We start from the raw sequence: 15,310 nt of genomic DNA on the forward strand, positions 1-15,310 counted from the left end.
TTCACATGGAAACAGTACCAGCTCTCACAGTGCTGTGGCCATAGAGGAGAGGAGGAAGGCCGGGTGTGGCAGCAGCCAGGCTCCATTCCCTCCTCTCAGCCCAAATTTGCGCAGAATCTGTTGCGATGACAGAGGCACAACGCATGCTGTGATGAAGCCCCCACACCCTCTTTGACCAGAGAGAGAGGGGGGGAGCAGATTCCAGACACACGAAGACAGGATCCAGGGGGCTCTACTCTGTCCTCACATGTGCTTCAGGATTATACCACATCCCCTCCTCACAGGGAAATCATTACAATATTCTACTGAATGTCCATCCACCACTTTGGCCTGCATGCCAGCCAGCCAGCCACTCCAATCTATTATTATTATTTGGACTGAAGCAATCAAATGTATTTATAAGGCCCTTTTTACATCAGCAGATATCACAAAGTGCTTACACAAAAACCCAGCCTAAAACCCCAAACAGCAATCAATGCAGATGGAGAAGCATAGGGGCTACGAAAAACTCCATAGAAAGTCAGGAACCTAGGAAGAAACCTTGAGAGGAACCAGGCTCTGAGGGGTGGCCAGTCCTCTTCTGGCTGTGCCGGGTGGAGATCATAAGGCCAGATTGTTCTTCAAGATGTTCAAACTGTAATGTTACAGTTACACTCAATAGCATAAACCCAGTGGTCCATCTAGATGTAAATGGAATCACTGAATCTAACACAAATGTGTTGCCACGGTAGTTCATAATTAATATAATTTAGGAGGAAATTACTAATTCAATTGGACTGAGAAAATTAATCTGACAAGCTATTTATTGAAATGCTATTGGTTATTATACTTAACAAAAATATAAACGCAACGTGAAACAATTTCAAAGATTTTACTGAATTTAAATAGATTCACTTGGCCTTAATCTTTGGATTTCTCATGACTAGGCAGGGGTGCATCCATGGGTGGGCCTTGGAGGGCATAGGCCCACCAACTTGGCAGCCAGGCCTTTTATTGTCCCCAGCACGAGGTGGACCAGTGTCATGATCATGCTGTTTAATCAGCTTCTTGATATGCCACACCTGTCAGGTGGATGGATTATCTTGGCAAAGCAGAAATGCTTACTAACAGGGATGTAAACAAATTTGGGCACAACATTTCTGAGAAATAAGCTTTTTGTGCATATGGAACACTTCTGGGATCGTTTATTTCAGCTCATTAAACATGGGACCAACACTGTAACTGTTGCGTTTATATTTATGTTCAGTGTAGTTCACACCAGCAACATGGATGGGGATTTCAAACAACATGGGTGCACGTTTTTAAGTCAGATTAGGTTCAAAGACCGACATTATTGAAAATGTGCTGTAGTTCAATTTACATGGTATATGGACTAACCATTTAACCAACAGACAATAACATTTATGTATTTTATTAAGTAGAATAATACATTTTGCACATACATGCATTCACTACACTGTACATCCAAATTCTAACATGTAAATCAAATCCTGTAAATTCATTCAACCTCAGAATGTCCACTCCTGAGTGTAGTCATATGAATGGGTTCATATGTGACACTAACTCTAAAGACAAGTTTAAAATAATATGAATTGGACTCAATGAAGCAGATGTAGCCACAGGTAAAGATTGTCTACAATTCTAGCAATAGATTCCAAGAAGACCGATAGTTCAAAAAAACTCATAATAGCTGTACAAAAACAATTATTCAAAATGTCCAAAGTTATAAAGCAGACAATAACTTAATAATATATGCATCTCCTTCAAAATAAGAAAATCCATCCAGAAATGTTTAGAGTATAGTGCTAAACATATGTGTGTGTGTGTGTCTGGCACAGGACTCACATTTATCCCACCAGCGGAATCAGCTGTGGACAAGCCATGATAGAAGGGAGGTGTGTGTGAGAGACTGCCCCTTCCACAGAGCCAAGTCCAGGAATCTTGCCATTTTTAACAGTGTAAGGGAGAATTCTGTTCAACCCCTCCCATTGGCAAGGAATGGAGGGGGCCGCTGTTCTTACAGACCACCGCCACCAGGGATCTCTAGAACTGAGACTCGGCCATGGTCTCTCCCTGAGCCGGAGGCCTCTCTTTGTGGACGTAGTAATCCTCATAGTCGGAATCCTAGAGACAGGAAGTGGGATAACAGATACATATTTCAGCGACATCTCAAATTGTCAGACATAAACTACATTTAGAGTATGTTATAATGGCGCAGGAGGAGATGGCTGCCGTTTTACGGTCCCCTAACCAATTGTGGTATTGTGTGTTTTTTTGTGCATTATTTGTAACTTATTTTGTACATAATGTTTCTGCCACCGTCTCCTATGACCTAAATTAGCTTCTAGATATGAGGAGAGCGATTACTCACCCCGTACTGGAAGAATACTTTTTTTTCTGTAACGAGTCGGACGCAAAGAATTTACTCCAGACAAGGCCCTCATCCCCATTATTCGCAGGAGAAAGAGACTGAGATATCGGGGACGTAGGTCTGGGTGCCTTCTAAGGATCCAAGGGCGAGTAATCTGCTTTTACCATCGATCCTATTACCCAACGTACAATCACTGGATAATAAAATAGATGAACTACGAGCACGTACTGCGCTTTGTTGCATTACAACCTGTAATTTAAACAGATTTTTATTTGGATTTCATGTAATGGACTACACAAAATAGTCCAAATTGGTGAAGGGAAATGAAGGGGGGAAAAACAAATGGAAAAGTGGTTTGTGCATATGTATTCACCCCTTTGCTATGATGCCCCTAAAAAAGATCTGGTGCAACCAATTACCTTCAGAAGTCACATAATTAGTTAAATAAAGTCCACATGTATGCAATCGAAGTGTCACATCATCTCAGTATATATACACCTGTTCTGAAAGGCCCCAGAGTCTGCAACACCACGAAGCAAGGGGCATCACCAAGCAAGCAGCACCATGAAAACCAATGACCTTGCCAAACAGGTCAGAGACAAAGTTGTGGAGAAGTACAGATCAGGGTTGGGTTATAAAAAAATATCTGAAACTTTTAACATCCCACGGAGCACAATTAAGTCCATTATTAGAAAATGGAAAGAATATGGCACCACAACAAACCTGCCAAGAGAGGGCCGCCCACCAAAACTCACAGACCAGGCAAGGAGGGCATTAATCAGAGGCAACAAAGAGACCAAAGATAACCCTGAAGGAGCTGCAAAGCTCCACAGCAGAGATTGGAGTATCTGTCCATAGGACCCCTTTAAGCCATACACTCCACAGAACTGGGCTTTACAGAAGAGTGGCCAGAAAAAAAGCCACTGCTTCAAGAAAAAAATAAGCAAACACGTTTGGGGTTCACCAAAAGGCATGTGGGAGGCTCCCCAAACATATGGAAGGTACTCTGGTCAGATGAGACTAAAATTGAGCTTTTTGGCCATCAAGGAAAACTGTCTGGCGCAAACCCAACACCTCCCATCACCCGAAGAATACCATCCCCATGTTTTTCCATAATTCTATCCTCCTGATTCAGGAGCAGGAAGCATCAGTGACTCGGTCAGTAAAAACAAGTGGTCAGATGAAGCAGATGCTAAACTACAGGACTGTTTTGCTAGCACAGACTTGGAGTATGTTCTGGTATTCTTCCGATGGCTTTGAGGAGAACACCACATCAGTCACTGGCTTCATCAATAAGTGCACCGATCACGTCGTCCCCGCAGTGACTGTACGTACATACTACACGTTGACCGATTAATCGGAATGGCCGATTAATTAGGGCAGATTTCAAGTTTTCATAACAATCAGAAATCTGTATTTTTGGACACCGATTTAGCCGATTAAAAACAATATATATATATATATATATATATATATATATATATATATATATATATATATTTTTTACAACTTTATTTAACGAGGCAAGTCCGTTAAGAACATATTCTTATTTTCAATGACTGCCTAGGAACGGTGGGATAACTGCCTTGTTCAGGGGCAGAACGACATATTTTTACCTTGTCAGCTCAGGGATTCAATCTTGCAACCTTACGGTTAACTAGTCCAACGCTCTACCCACCTGCCTCACGAGGAGCCTGGCTGTTACGCGAATGCAGTAAGAAGCCAAGGTAAGTTGCTAGGTAGCATTAAACTTATCTTGTAAAAAACAATCAATCATAATCACTAGTTAACTACACATGGTTGATGATATTACTAGTTTATCTAGCGTGTCCTGCGTTGCATATAATCGATGCAGTGGGCATTCGCGAAAAAGGACCGTCGTTGCTCCAACGTGTACCCAACCATAAACATCAATGCCTTTCTTAAAATCAATACACAGAAGTATATATTTTGAAACCTGCATATTTAGCTAAAAGAAAGGTCAGGTGAAATTGTGTCACTTCTCTTGCGTTCATTGCACGCAGAGTCAGGGTATATGCAACAGTTTGGATCGCCTGGCTCATTGCGAACTAATTTGAAAGAATTTTACGTAATTATTACATAACATTGAAGGTTGTGCAATGTAACAGCAATATTTAGACTTAGGAATGGCATCCGTTAGATAAAATACAGAACGCTTCCGTATTTCCCTGAAAGAATAAACCTTTTGTTTCCGGATTCGACCATATTAATGACCTAAGGCTCGTATTTCTGTGTGTTATTATGTTATAATTAAGTCTATGATTTGATAGAGCAGTCTGACTGGTCGATGGTTGGCACCAGCAGGCTCGTAAGCATTCATTCAAACAGCACTTTCGTGCGTTTTGCCAGGAGCTCTTCGCAATTCTTCAAGCATTGCGCTGTTTATGACTTCAAGCATATCAACTCCCAAGTAGGCTGGTGTAACCTATATGATATGGCTAGCTAGTTAGCGGGGTGCGTGCTAATAGCTTTTCAAACATCACTCGCTCTAAGATTTAGATAAGTTGTTCCCCTTGCTCTGCATGGGTAACGCTGCTTCGAGGGTGGCTGTTGTCGATGTGTTCCTGGTTCGAGCCCAGGTAGCGGCGAGGAGAGGGATGGAAGCTGTACTGTTACACTGGCAATAGTAAAGTGCCTATAAGAACATCCAATAGTCAAAGGTTAATGAAATACAAATGGAATAGAGAGAAATAGTCCTATAATAACTACAACCTAAACCGTATTACCTGGGAATATTGAAGACTCATGTTAAAAGGAACCACCAGCTTTCATATGTTCTCATGTTCTGAGCAAGGAACTTAAAAGTTAGCTTTCTTACATGACACATATTGCACTTGTACATTTTTCTCCAACACTTTGTTTTAGCATTATTGTTTGTTTGTTTGTCGTTTCATTATTTATTTGAGGCTACATTTATTTTATTGATGTATTATATTAGTTAAAACAAGTGTTCATTCAGTATTGTTGCAATTGTCATTATTAAAATAAATGTTTTATTTTTTTTTATCAAATCGGCCGGTTAATAGGTATCTGCTTTTTTTTGGTCCTCCAATAATCGGTATAGGTGTTGAAAAATCATGGTCGGTCGACCTCTAGTACATACCCCCACCAGAAGCCATGGATTACATGCAACATCCGCACTGAGCTAAAGGGTAGAGCTGCCGATTTCAAGGAGCGGGACTCTAACCCAGATGCTTATAAGAACTCCCACTATGCCCTCCGACAAACCATCAAACAGGCAAAGTGTCAATACAGGACTAAGATTGAATTGTACTACACTGGCTCTGACGCTCGTTGAATGTGGCAGGGCTTGCAAACTATTACAGACTACAAAGGGAAGCCCTGCCGCGAGCTGCCCAGTGACATGAGCCTACCCGACGAGATAAATGACTTCTATGCTTGCTTCGAGGAAAGTAACACTGAAATATGCATGAGATCATCATCTGTTCCGGACGACTGTGTGACCACGCTCTCCGTAGCAAATGTGAGTAAGACATTTAAACAGGTCAACATTCACAAGACCGCAATACCTGACGGATTACCAGGATGTGTACTCTGAGCATACGTTGACCAACTGGCAAGTGCCTTCACTGACATTTTCAACCTGTCCCTGACTGAGTCAATAATAGCAACATGTTTCAAGCAGGCCACCATAGTCCCTGTGCCCAAGAACACAAAGGTAACCTGCCTAAATGACTACTGACCAGTAGCACTAATGTCTGTAACACGAAGTGCTTTGAAAGGCTGGTCATGGCTCACATCAACACCATTATCCCAGAAACCCTAGACTCACTTCAATTTGCATACCGATGATGCAATCTCTATTGCACTCCACACTGCTCTTTCCCACCTGGACAAAAGGAACACCTATGTGAGAATGCATTCAACACCATAGTGCTCATCACTACGCTAAGGACCCTGGGACTAAACACCTCCCTCTGCAACTGGATCCTGGACTTCCTGACGGGCCGCCCCCAGGTGGTAAGGGTAGGTAACAACACAGTCGCCACGCTGATCCTCAACACGGGGGCCCCTCAAGGGTGAATGCTCAGTCCCCTCCTGTACTCCCTGTTCACTCATGACTGCATGGCCAGGCACAACTCCATCACCATCATTCAGTTTGCCGATGACACAACAGTGGTAGGCCTGATCACCGACAACGATGAGACATCCTATAGGGAGGAGGTCAGAGACCTGGCCATGTGGTGCCAGGACAACAACCTATCCTTCAACATGATCAAGACAAAGGAGATGATTGTGGATTACAGGAAAAGGAGGACTAAGCACGCCCTCATTCTCATCAACGGGGCTGTCGTGGAGCAGGTTGAGAGCTTCAAGTTCCTTGGTGTCCTCATCACCAACAAACTATCATGGTCCAAGCACACCAAGACAGTCGTGAAGAGGGCACGACAAAGCCTATTCCCCCTCAGGAGACTGAAAAGATTTGGCATGGGTCCTCAGATCCTCAAAAGGTTCTACAGCTATACCTTTTGACAGTACACTGGTTGCTTCACTGCTTAGTATGGGAAGTGCTCGGACACCGACCGCCAGGCACTACAGAGGGTAGTGCGTATGACCCAGTACATCACCGGGGCCAAGCTTCCTTCCATCCAAGACCTCTATACCAGGCGGTGTCTGTCAAAGACTCCAGCCACCCTAATCATAGACTGTTCTCTCTGCTACCTCATGGCAAGCGGTACCGGAGCGCAAAGTCGAGGTCCAAAAGACTTAACAGCTTCTACCCCCTAGTAATAAGACTCCTGAACAGCTAATCAAATGGCTACCCAGACTATTTGCATTACCCCCTTTTTTACACTGCTGCTACTCTCTGTTTATTATCTATGCATAGTCACTTTAACTCTACCTACATGCACATATTACCTCAATTACCTTGACAAACTGTTGCCCCCGCACATTGACTCTGTACCGGTACACCCTGTATATAGCTTCGCTATTGTTATTTTACTGCTGCTCTTAAATTATATATGTTACTGTTATTTTTTACTTAACACTTTTTTTTCATAAAACTGCATTGTTGGTTAAGGGCTTGTAAGTAAGCATTTCACTGTAAGGTCTACAACAGTTGAATTCTGCGCATGTGAGAAATACAATTTGATTTGAAGTTGATCGGGGAGACATGTGCCCCTAACTAATTCATAAGCAAAAAGAAACATGCCATACCAGCAAATATATGTGGCAGCATGTCGTGTTTTTCTCCTTGCTGTGGATCTGCTTGAAGCCAGGCTCCTCCTCTCTGTCAAAAAGATGGTAGAGTTCAAATTGGTCAAATCACAAAACAGTCAGCATTAGCAATTTGCTATATCGGCTCAAGGCCGTTTCTCAATTGATCTTTCCTTGATTCCTCGCGTCATCTCTGCTCGGCTTCTATTCAATCGTATTGGAGGAGAAGGTCCATTGTCCCTCCCCTTGGACCCTCTTCTCCAATGCATTTTGAGAAGGAGGTGAGGAGAGAGGACAAAAGGAATCAAGGAAAGATTAATTGAGAAAAGGCCATAGTGTCCACTCAGCAAGTCAGGAATGGGGGCTCTCTTTACCAAAACCATATCACTTCTTTAAGAACATATGTCCATATGTCTAGGAGGCCATGAAGAACTGGTGCACTGATTGAGGAGTACATTTACTCACCCAGGTGTGACCTCAATAGGGGAGTGGTAACCCTGGGTCTGGCTCTTGTCCCTCGGAGGGCAGCACATGCGACCCAGCAGAGCCAGCGTGATGATGGTGGAAGGAAGCAGTATGAAGGCTAAAAGCACTGCCACATCTGAGAAGTGAACCGTGAGCACTGTGGAGAGGAGAGGGTTCATCATAACCACATACACACTCAGTGTAAGTGGAGACGGTAAAGATTTGTTAATCTCTTTAGTTACGAGATCCGCGTTGTATGACCTCAGCACAGCCGTACTAAAAACGTAGTTTAGCATGCCTTTGTGTGCAATTGCTTTAATAAACCTGTAAAATAAATCTGCATCCTGTCCTCAAAAGCTTCTAAAAGATGGATTGTTTTAGCTTTGTGGAAAATGTGACAATGTGTAGCGCACACGTACTGAAATCTATAAGTATTCAAAAAGGCATCAATAAATGTGACCGACCATACCAGTATTGAACATGAGGTAGGTTTTACTGCCCAATGAGAAGTACATCTCCCCAGTGCCACAATTCCCACACAGTCATGTTCTACACGTCATCATTCCTAAGGTCAACAGGTCAACAGGGTAAACCCACAATCACCTTTACTAACAAATCTTAAACTCCTGCCTCTCAATTACGGGACAAATTCTGACTTGAGACGCACACAAATGTTCTTACTGGAAAATGTTCTCAAAAGTCCTATTAACATCAGTGCATGATTCACATGCACCCATCTCAAGTTAGAATTTGGCCCTAAATATACATTCCTCTGAGGAATTGCCTCACCTTCTGGTGTCACGGTGAGGACGGTCTGTGAGGTGGGGAATCCGTGGACGTCGGGGGGGTTCCTGACGGAGCAGGTGTAGGTGCCGTTGTCGCTGAGGGAAGTGTTGAGGAGCTGGATGGAGGCCACGCCCCGGGCCGGGCTACCCAGCCACTTCACACGTCCATTAAACTGGCCATCCCGCGGAGGGAACACCAGAGAGGAGAAGTGGAAGAACTGGGGAACAAAGAGAAGAGGAGAGATTGGGATGACTCTGGGCATAGGTTTAGTACAGTGTTACTCAGACCTTGGCAACAACAGAGCCACTTAACAAGACACAGACAACAGACACACAGCATCAATCACACTAACCATTACCGTGTTTCGAAAAGTAGCAGGGGTAGAAGGCTGGGAATGGTTTCAAAAAGCTAAAATAGGGCTTTACTCAGACGGCAACACACCGAAAAATAGACAATAAGAAGTGTCAAAGAGACACATTGAAGAAAACTAATTACACATAGTGAATAAACGGCACAGGAAAATGTACACAAAGACCAACACACGGCAGGGCTGTTAACAATCAATGGTACTTAGCAGTTATATTTGTTTTATAGCTCTGTATGGGCTGGGCTCTCCAGGAGGCACTTCAGTTCAGACAGCCATAGAGCTGAGACTGACAGCACACTAAATCCAATCACTGCACCCAGTCAACCCAGACAGATACTTAGGCCTACCTCAGACAGGTTACAACTAGCCAAGTATCTCTGAAACATTCAGAGCCAGACCCAGATTAAAGCTAGTCCAGGACTAAAACTCACTTTCAATGTAGAATCATCATTGAATGATTTTAAATCCAGGACTAATTTGGGTCCGGGAAACCGTCTCTCGGGGTTTAAATGTTAGGGTCTGTGGTTCAAAGCTTTGTGGTTACCGTAACGGTAGTGACGAACCGAATAAAAACCTGGTGGATCATGGCCATCAAAATGGATATTGAATTGATATGCTCATGTCTTATACAGGACATTGATTGACTGGAGGTGTTCATTCAGTGTCATTCAGAGGAATTTAATCACAAGCCATCCAAGTCCTTCCTTGCTATCCGTTGCTATGGATATGTGATTTAATCGTTGGACATTTTGAGCTGCCTTTTCAACCCTGGAAATTCATTCTCATCAAGATATTAATAATTATGCAGGGAGATGAAGCACACCACCAATTCATAGTTCTCAAGCATTGGCTAATAAATTATATTTCTGATTGAGTTTTCAAATACTTATTCACAGTGCCTTTTGATATACGATTGTGGCAATAAATGTGTCCGAATCTGCTAATTAAATTGGATGGAAATAAATGTACTATGAGAGACAAATTCACTCTCTAGCTCTGTTGTGTTGGCTAGCTCTGTTGTGTTGGCTAGCTCTGTTGTGTTGGCTAGCTCTGTTGTGTTGGCTAGCTCTGTTGGGCTATGCGGCAAAAAGTTCCACGTTTCCTTATCCATCTATAGTTGCACAAAACAAACTTTTTCGAGTAAATAAGGAATTTAAACCAACAACCATGTTATGCTTATACAGCCGACACACCTAGGATGAAGAGTTTGTGTCGGGTGACGTAACAGCCCACACTATCTGCTGACACTAACACAGCAGTAGGCCTGACTACTACATCTTAATGACTAAACCAACAGCTCCTATCACCTCATCAAGGGAGCTGCAGCACATTAGCGCTGAGTGCTCCTATAGGATATGATATGCCAACAACTACATAGCATATACATTATCGGCCCTCGAAATGGAATTAAAAACTTATGCGGTCCGCTGCTAAGAGTATCGACAAGGAAATTGGATCTAGGGGAGCTTTGGTGTCGGAGACCTAACCGCAACTTAACATACATTTACCACATCACCAAGATGTAGAAGATTCCTGCCCCTAACTGCCTGGGGTTTCTGAGTCATATGTCCAGGGGTTAAGTGTACCATAGAAATAGAATTACTCTAACGGGCATCACAATTCAAGTCAATGTATTGGGATGGGAGGGCCGGCGGCAGCCATATTAAGTGTACCCATGCCAGGGTGTAAAAGCACAGTAATTCTTCATTCAATGTGCACTTTATTATCAATCAACTCAACATACTGATTCTTTTTCTATGGTGGGTATTTACCGCCTGCGGAGGGCCTCCGCTCTGAGGCCTGTAGGACCAGTCCACTGACATACGGCTGGTGGCTCGGCTGGTAGAGGTGAAGGTGCAAGTCAGGGTGACGGCATCACCTCTCACAGAATGGACCTCCGCAGGGGAGCTCACTGTTATGCCTAACACAGGGCACAGCACTGAGGGAGACAGCAGGGCAGGGAGGGTGAGATGGTCAGATGAGGAAGAAAGATTCAGGAGGAGGAATTGTACAGAATTTTGAGTGAAATCCAGTTGGGAACAAAATACACTGTGATAGTCAAAAGATTAATAATTTGGAAGAAAGGTAGTTCATATAAATAAAACAAAAATAAAACAGAATAATGCTAAATGTCTCATTTTACAATTGCATATAATCACAATGTCAAAGATACCCCTAAAGGCCCACATTGTTGACCCAGTATTAATACAGTACCCAGATGGCAACATTAAAACATCTGTACACTGCCTGCTATTCATTGGAATTACACAATCTAATGCATTTTCCATGGGAGACATTGTTTGCCTGGCATCATCTGACAACAAGACGACTCAAGAATAGCTGTAGCAGTAAGTGTCCTAGTTCTCTCTCTCTTTCCTTGTTATCTTTTCATTGACATTGAGAGTCTGGCATTGGCAACATACAGACATAACAACCACAAGCATTCCAAGCAATTAATCAACATCTCAACCATTTAATAGCCGTTCTGCCTACGAAACAAGCAATGCACACACGTTGTATAATGTGTAGAAATTGAGGAGGAGCTGATTTTCTAACCATTTCCATAACAAGTGTATGTACAAGTGGCACTTGTAAAATAGTCCTTTACCACTTCCTGGATTGGCAAGCAAACAACAATCTGTTGATCTTTCCATCAACTGCTAGCAAACATGGCAATAACAACACAGCCTACAGTAGTAGTAGTAATAGTATTCATTGTGATGAGCGTCGCCAATGCAGACATTGTGCAATGTAAAAATAAAAAAATTCAAAGACAAAAGATTTAAATAATGTGTGTTATATTTCAAAACAGGGCCACCCCCAAAGATCCAATACTGTATTTTCCATGTGAATTCCAACCCACACAGGGAAATGCAAACGTATCATTTAACATACTGTAGGTCTGCATGTGATTCACATTTCAACAGTACATAACAATTCTTCTGCCTTGGAGCAAGTAGATACAGTTGAAGTCAGAAGATTACATAAAATTAAGTTGGTCATTAAAACTCGTTTTTCAACCACTCCACAAAAGTCTTGTTAACTGACTAGAGTTTTGGCAAGTCAGTTAGGACATCTACTTTGTGCATGACACATGTAATTTTCCAACAATTTTTCACAGACAGGTTATTTCACTGTATCACAATTCCAGTGGGTCAGAAGATTACATACACTAAGTTAACTGTGCCATTAAACAGCTTGGACAATTCCAGAAAATGATGTCATGGCTTTAGAAGCTTCCGTTAGGCTAATTGACATAATTTGAGTCAATTGGAGGTGTACCTGTGGATGTATTTCAAGACCTACCTTCAAACTCAGTGCCTCTTTGCTTGACATCATTGGAAAATCAAAAGAAATCAGGCAAGACCTCAGAAAAGAGATTGGAGACCACCACAAGTGTGGTTCATCCTTGGGAGCAATTTCCAAATGCCTGAAGGTACCACGTTCATCTGTACAAACAATAGTACGCAAGTATAAACACCATGGGACCACGCAGCCGTCATACTGCTCAGGAAGGAGACGCGTTCGGTCTCCTAGAGATGAACGTACTTTCGTGCGAAAAGTGAAAATCAATCCCAGAAAAACAGCACAGGACCTTGTGAAGATGCTGGATGAAACAGGTACAAAAGTATCTATATCCACAGTAAAAGGAGTCCTATATCGACATAACCTGAAAGGCCGCTCAGCCAGGAAGAAGCCAGTGCTCCAAAACCGCCATAAAAAAGCCAGACTACAGTTTGCAGCTGCACATGGGGACAAAGATCGTACTTTTTGGAGAAATGCCCTCTGGTCTGATGAAACAAAAATAGAACTGTTTGGCCATAATGACCATCCTTATGTTTGGAGGAAAAAGGGAGAGGCTTGCAAGGCCGAAGAACACCATCTCAACCCGTGAAACAGCATCATGTTGTGGGGGTGCTTTGCTGCAGGAGGGACTGGTGCACTTCACAAAATAGATGGCTTCATGAGATAGGAAAATGATGTGGATATGTTGAAGCAACATCTCAAGACATCAGTCAGGAAGTTAAAGCTTGGTTGCAAATGGGTCTTCCAAATGAACAATGACCCCAAGCATACTTCCAAAGCTGTGGCAAAATGGCTTAAGGACAACAAAGTGAAGGTATTGGAGTGGCCATCACAAAGCCCTGACCTCAAACCTATAGAACATTTGTGGGCAGAACTGAAAAAGTGTATGCGAGCAAGGAGGCCTACAAACCTGACTCCATTCCACCAGCTCTGTCAGCAGGAATGGGCCAAAATTCACCCAACTTATTGTGGGAAGCTTGTGGAAGGCCACCCGAAACATTTGACCCAAGTTAAACAATTTAAAGGCAATGCTACCAAATACTAATTGTGTGTATGTAAACTTCTGACCCACTGGGAATGTGCTGAAAGAAATAAAATCAGAAATAAATAATTATCTCTACAATTATTCTGACATTTCACATTCTTAAATAAAGTGGTGATTCTAACTGCCCTAAGACTTTTTTACTAGGATTAAATGTCAGGAATTGTGAAAAACGGAGTTTAAATGTATTTGGCTAAGGTGTATGTAAACTTCCAACTTCAACTGTAAGCCTTTGGACACTGTCCCCACAGAGACAAGTGAAGGTCACATCCAAAGCAAACATTTTGTTTTTTTTAACTATGGACACAGAGACAGTCTGAGTACTGTCATCTACATAGGATTAATATGCAGAAATCCTGCGCTATTTAAAAAGACCTCATTGTAAAGTGGACTGGAAATGAACAAACTAATCTCATAAACAAGGTAGAATTTCTTTTTTAAATAATAAATCATATTTCAAGTTGAAGAGCCTTTCGAGTAGCAGATGCTTGATAGCTGTTAACATTTAAACTGTTGATGGGAAAGTTGGCAACCCATTGGCATTTATCCACATATGTCTCAAACATACAGGAAATGACTCCTCCTACTGTTCAACCAGTAAATATGCGAATAGGAATTGTTATATAAATCTGGTCAATAGACCTCACCCAAGAGTCATATTCACAGTTATGGATCATGGATGCTTTGCATTGGACGCAGGCCACTTTAAGCTCAATAACAAAACGTGAGTGAAATTGGAAACAAGGGAAAAGGTCAACGCTATGGGTCTCATGAATTTCACATGACAGGGTACTTACTGCATTCCTGTTGTAAGCATAGGCCTCAGGTGCAATTTGGTTTGTTGTGAACATGCAGTATAATTATTTGGTAGCGGCTATTCACAAATGGATACATAGTAGCCTAATCAAAATGTTGTATATATTATGTTAAATGTGAAGGTAAAAATGTGGCTTATTATAATAATTCTAACAATAATTCACAATGAATGAGTCTGTAGGATAAAAGCAGTAGGCCTAGACAATTATACAGGGTACAAATTCAGGATTCTATTTTTTTTTTAAACGAATGTTTGTGTTTAATTTGTTTGTGTCGCAAATTCGGCGATCTGTGACATTGAAAACGAGCTCGACAAATGAGAGGGCTGTACTCACCAAAACAAACCATTAAATACAGCAACAATACAATGTTCAAACGTATACTCATAGGTTGTTGCCGAACCATTTCAGTAAAATTAGTTAGAGAATTAGAATAAATTGTATTCCAGGGACTCGTCGTCCATGTTTTTGTGTAACTCATTTGCTCCGCTGTGCCTGTCCTTTGCCCACTAACTGACAAACAGGTGTTTCAGGAAGTATGACAGACGCTGCGCAGCCTGGCCAAAGAAGAACTAGGAAGCGAGACATCCCACTCGCTGTTTGTTCAGGCGTTTTTTCAATTAATTTCGTAGACCAGACCCAGCTGCTATTGCATTACTGTCTATGGTAGACATACCCAGTAATAAGTACCGGAACTTGCTTTTTTTCAATGGTAAACGGCCTGAGTGAACTATCTTAATGTATTAAGCATCTTTGGCCTGGCATCACAGATTCTTAGCGCGTTTTTTACGTTCGTTCAACAAAAGTTCTGAAGCACTGACAAGAATGAGGAGGAGCTTGAGAGAGCAAAAGAAGAGTCTCATCTTTTGCACTTACCTGAGTAGGCCTGCATGATTTTTACGTTGGCAATGTGCTTGTCTTTATGTCTTTGTAGTAGCAACATCACCCAATTGGAA

General features: G+C 42.2%; 1 protein-coding gene across 2 annotated transcripts; it reads right to left on the reverse strand.

Annotated features, from left to right (window-relative positions):
* Window positions 1-1,395: 1,395 nt before the first annotated feature.
* LOC118397257 (myelin protein zero-like protein 3) lies at window positions 1,396-14,936 on the reverse strand. 2 transcript variants are annotated; one of them, XM_035791844.2, is made up of 6 exons: window positions 14,691-14,929; window positions 10,964-11,130; window positions 8,828-9,041; window positions 8,039-8,195; window positions 7,574-7,646; window positions 1,396-2,124 (listed from the first exon to the last, which is right to left on the reverse strand). In XM_035791844.2, the coding sequence occupies exons 1-6, from the start codon at window positions 14,833-14,835 to the stop codon at window positions 2,044-2,046; spliced, it is 837 nt and encodes a 278-aa protein (XP_035647737.1). In that variant the 5' UTR covers window positions 14,836-14,929; the 3' UTR covers window positions 1,396-2,043. The 2 variants fall into 2 exon arrangements, with proteins under 2 accessions (XP_035647737.1, XP_052323368.1); XM_052467408.1 differs by lacking the exons at window positions 1,396-2,124; window positions 7,574-7,646 and adding an exon at window positions 7,705-7,828 and having other exon boundaries at window positions 14,691-14,936.
* Window positions 14,937-15,310: the final 374 nt, after the last annotated feature.

The sequence above is a fragment of the Oncorhynchus keta genome, chromosome 18, assembly GCF_023373465.1.
Source record: "Oncorhynchus keta strain PuntledgeMale-10-30-2019 chromosome 18, Oket_V2, whole genome shotgun sequence".
NCBI classification, from domain to species: Eukaryota; Metazoa; Chordata; class Actinopteri; order Salmoniformes; family Salmonidae; genus Oncorhynchus; species Oncorhynchus keta.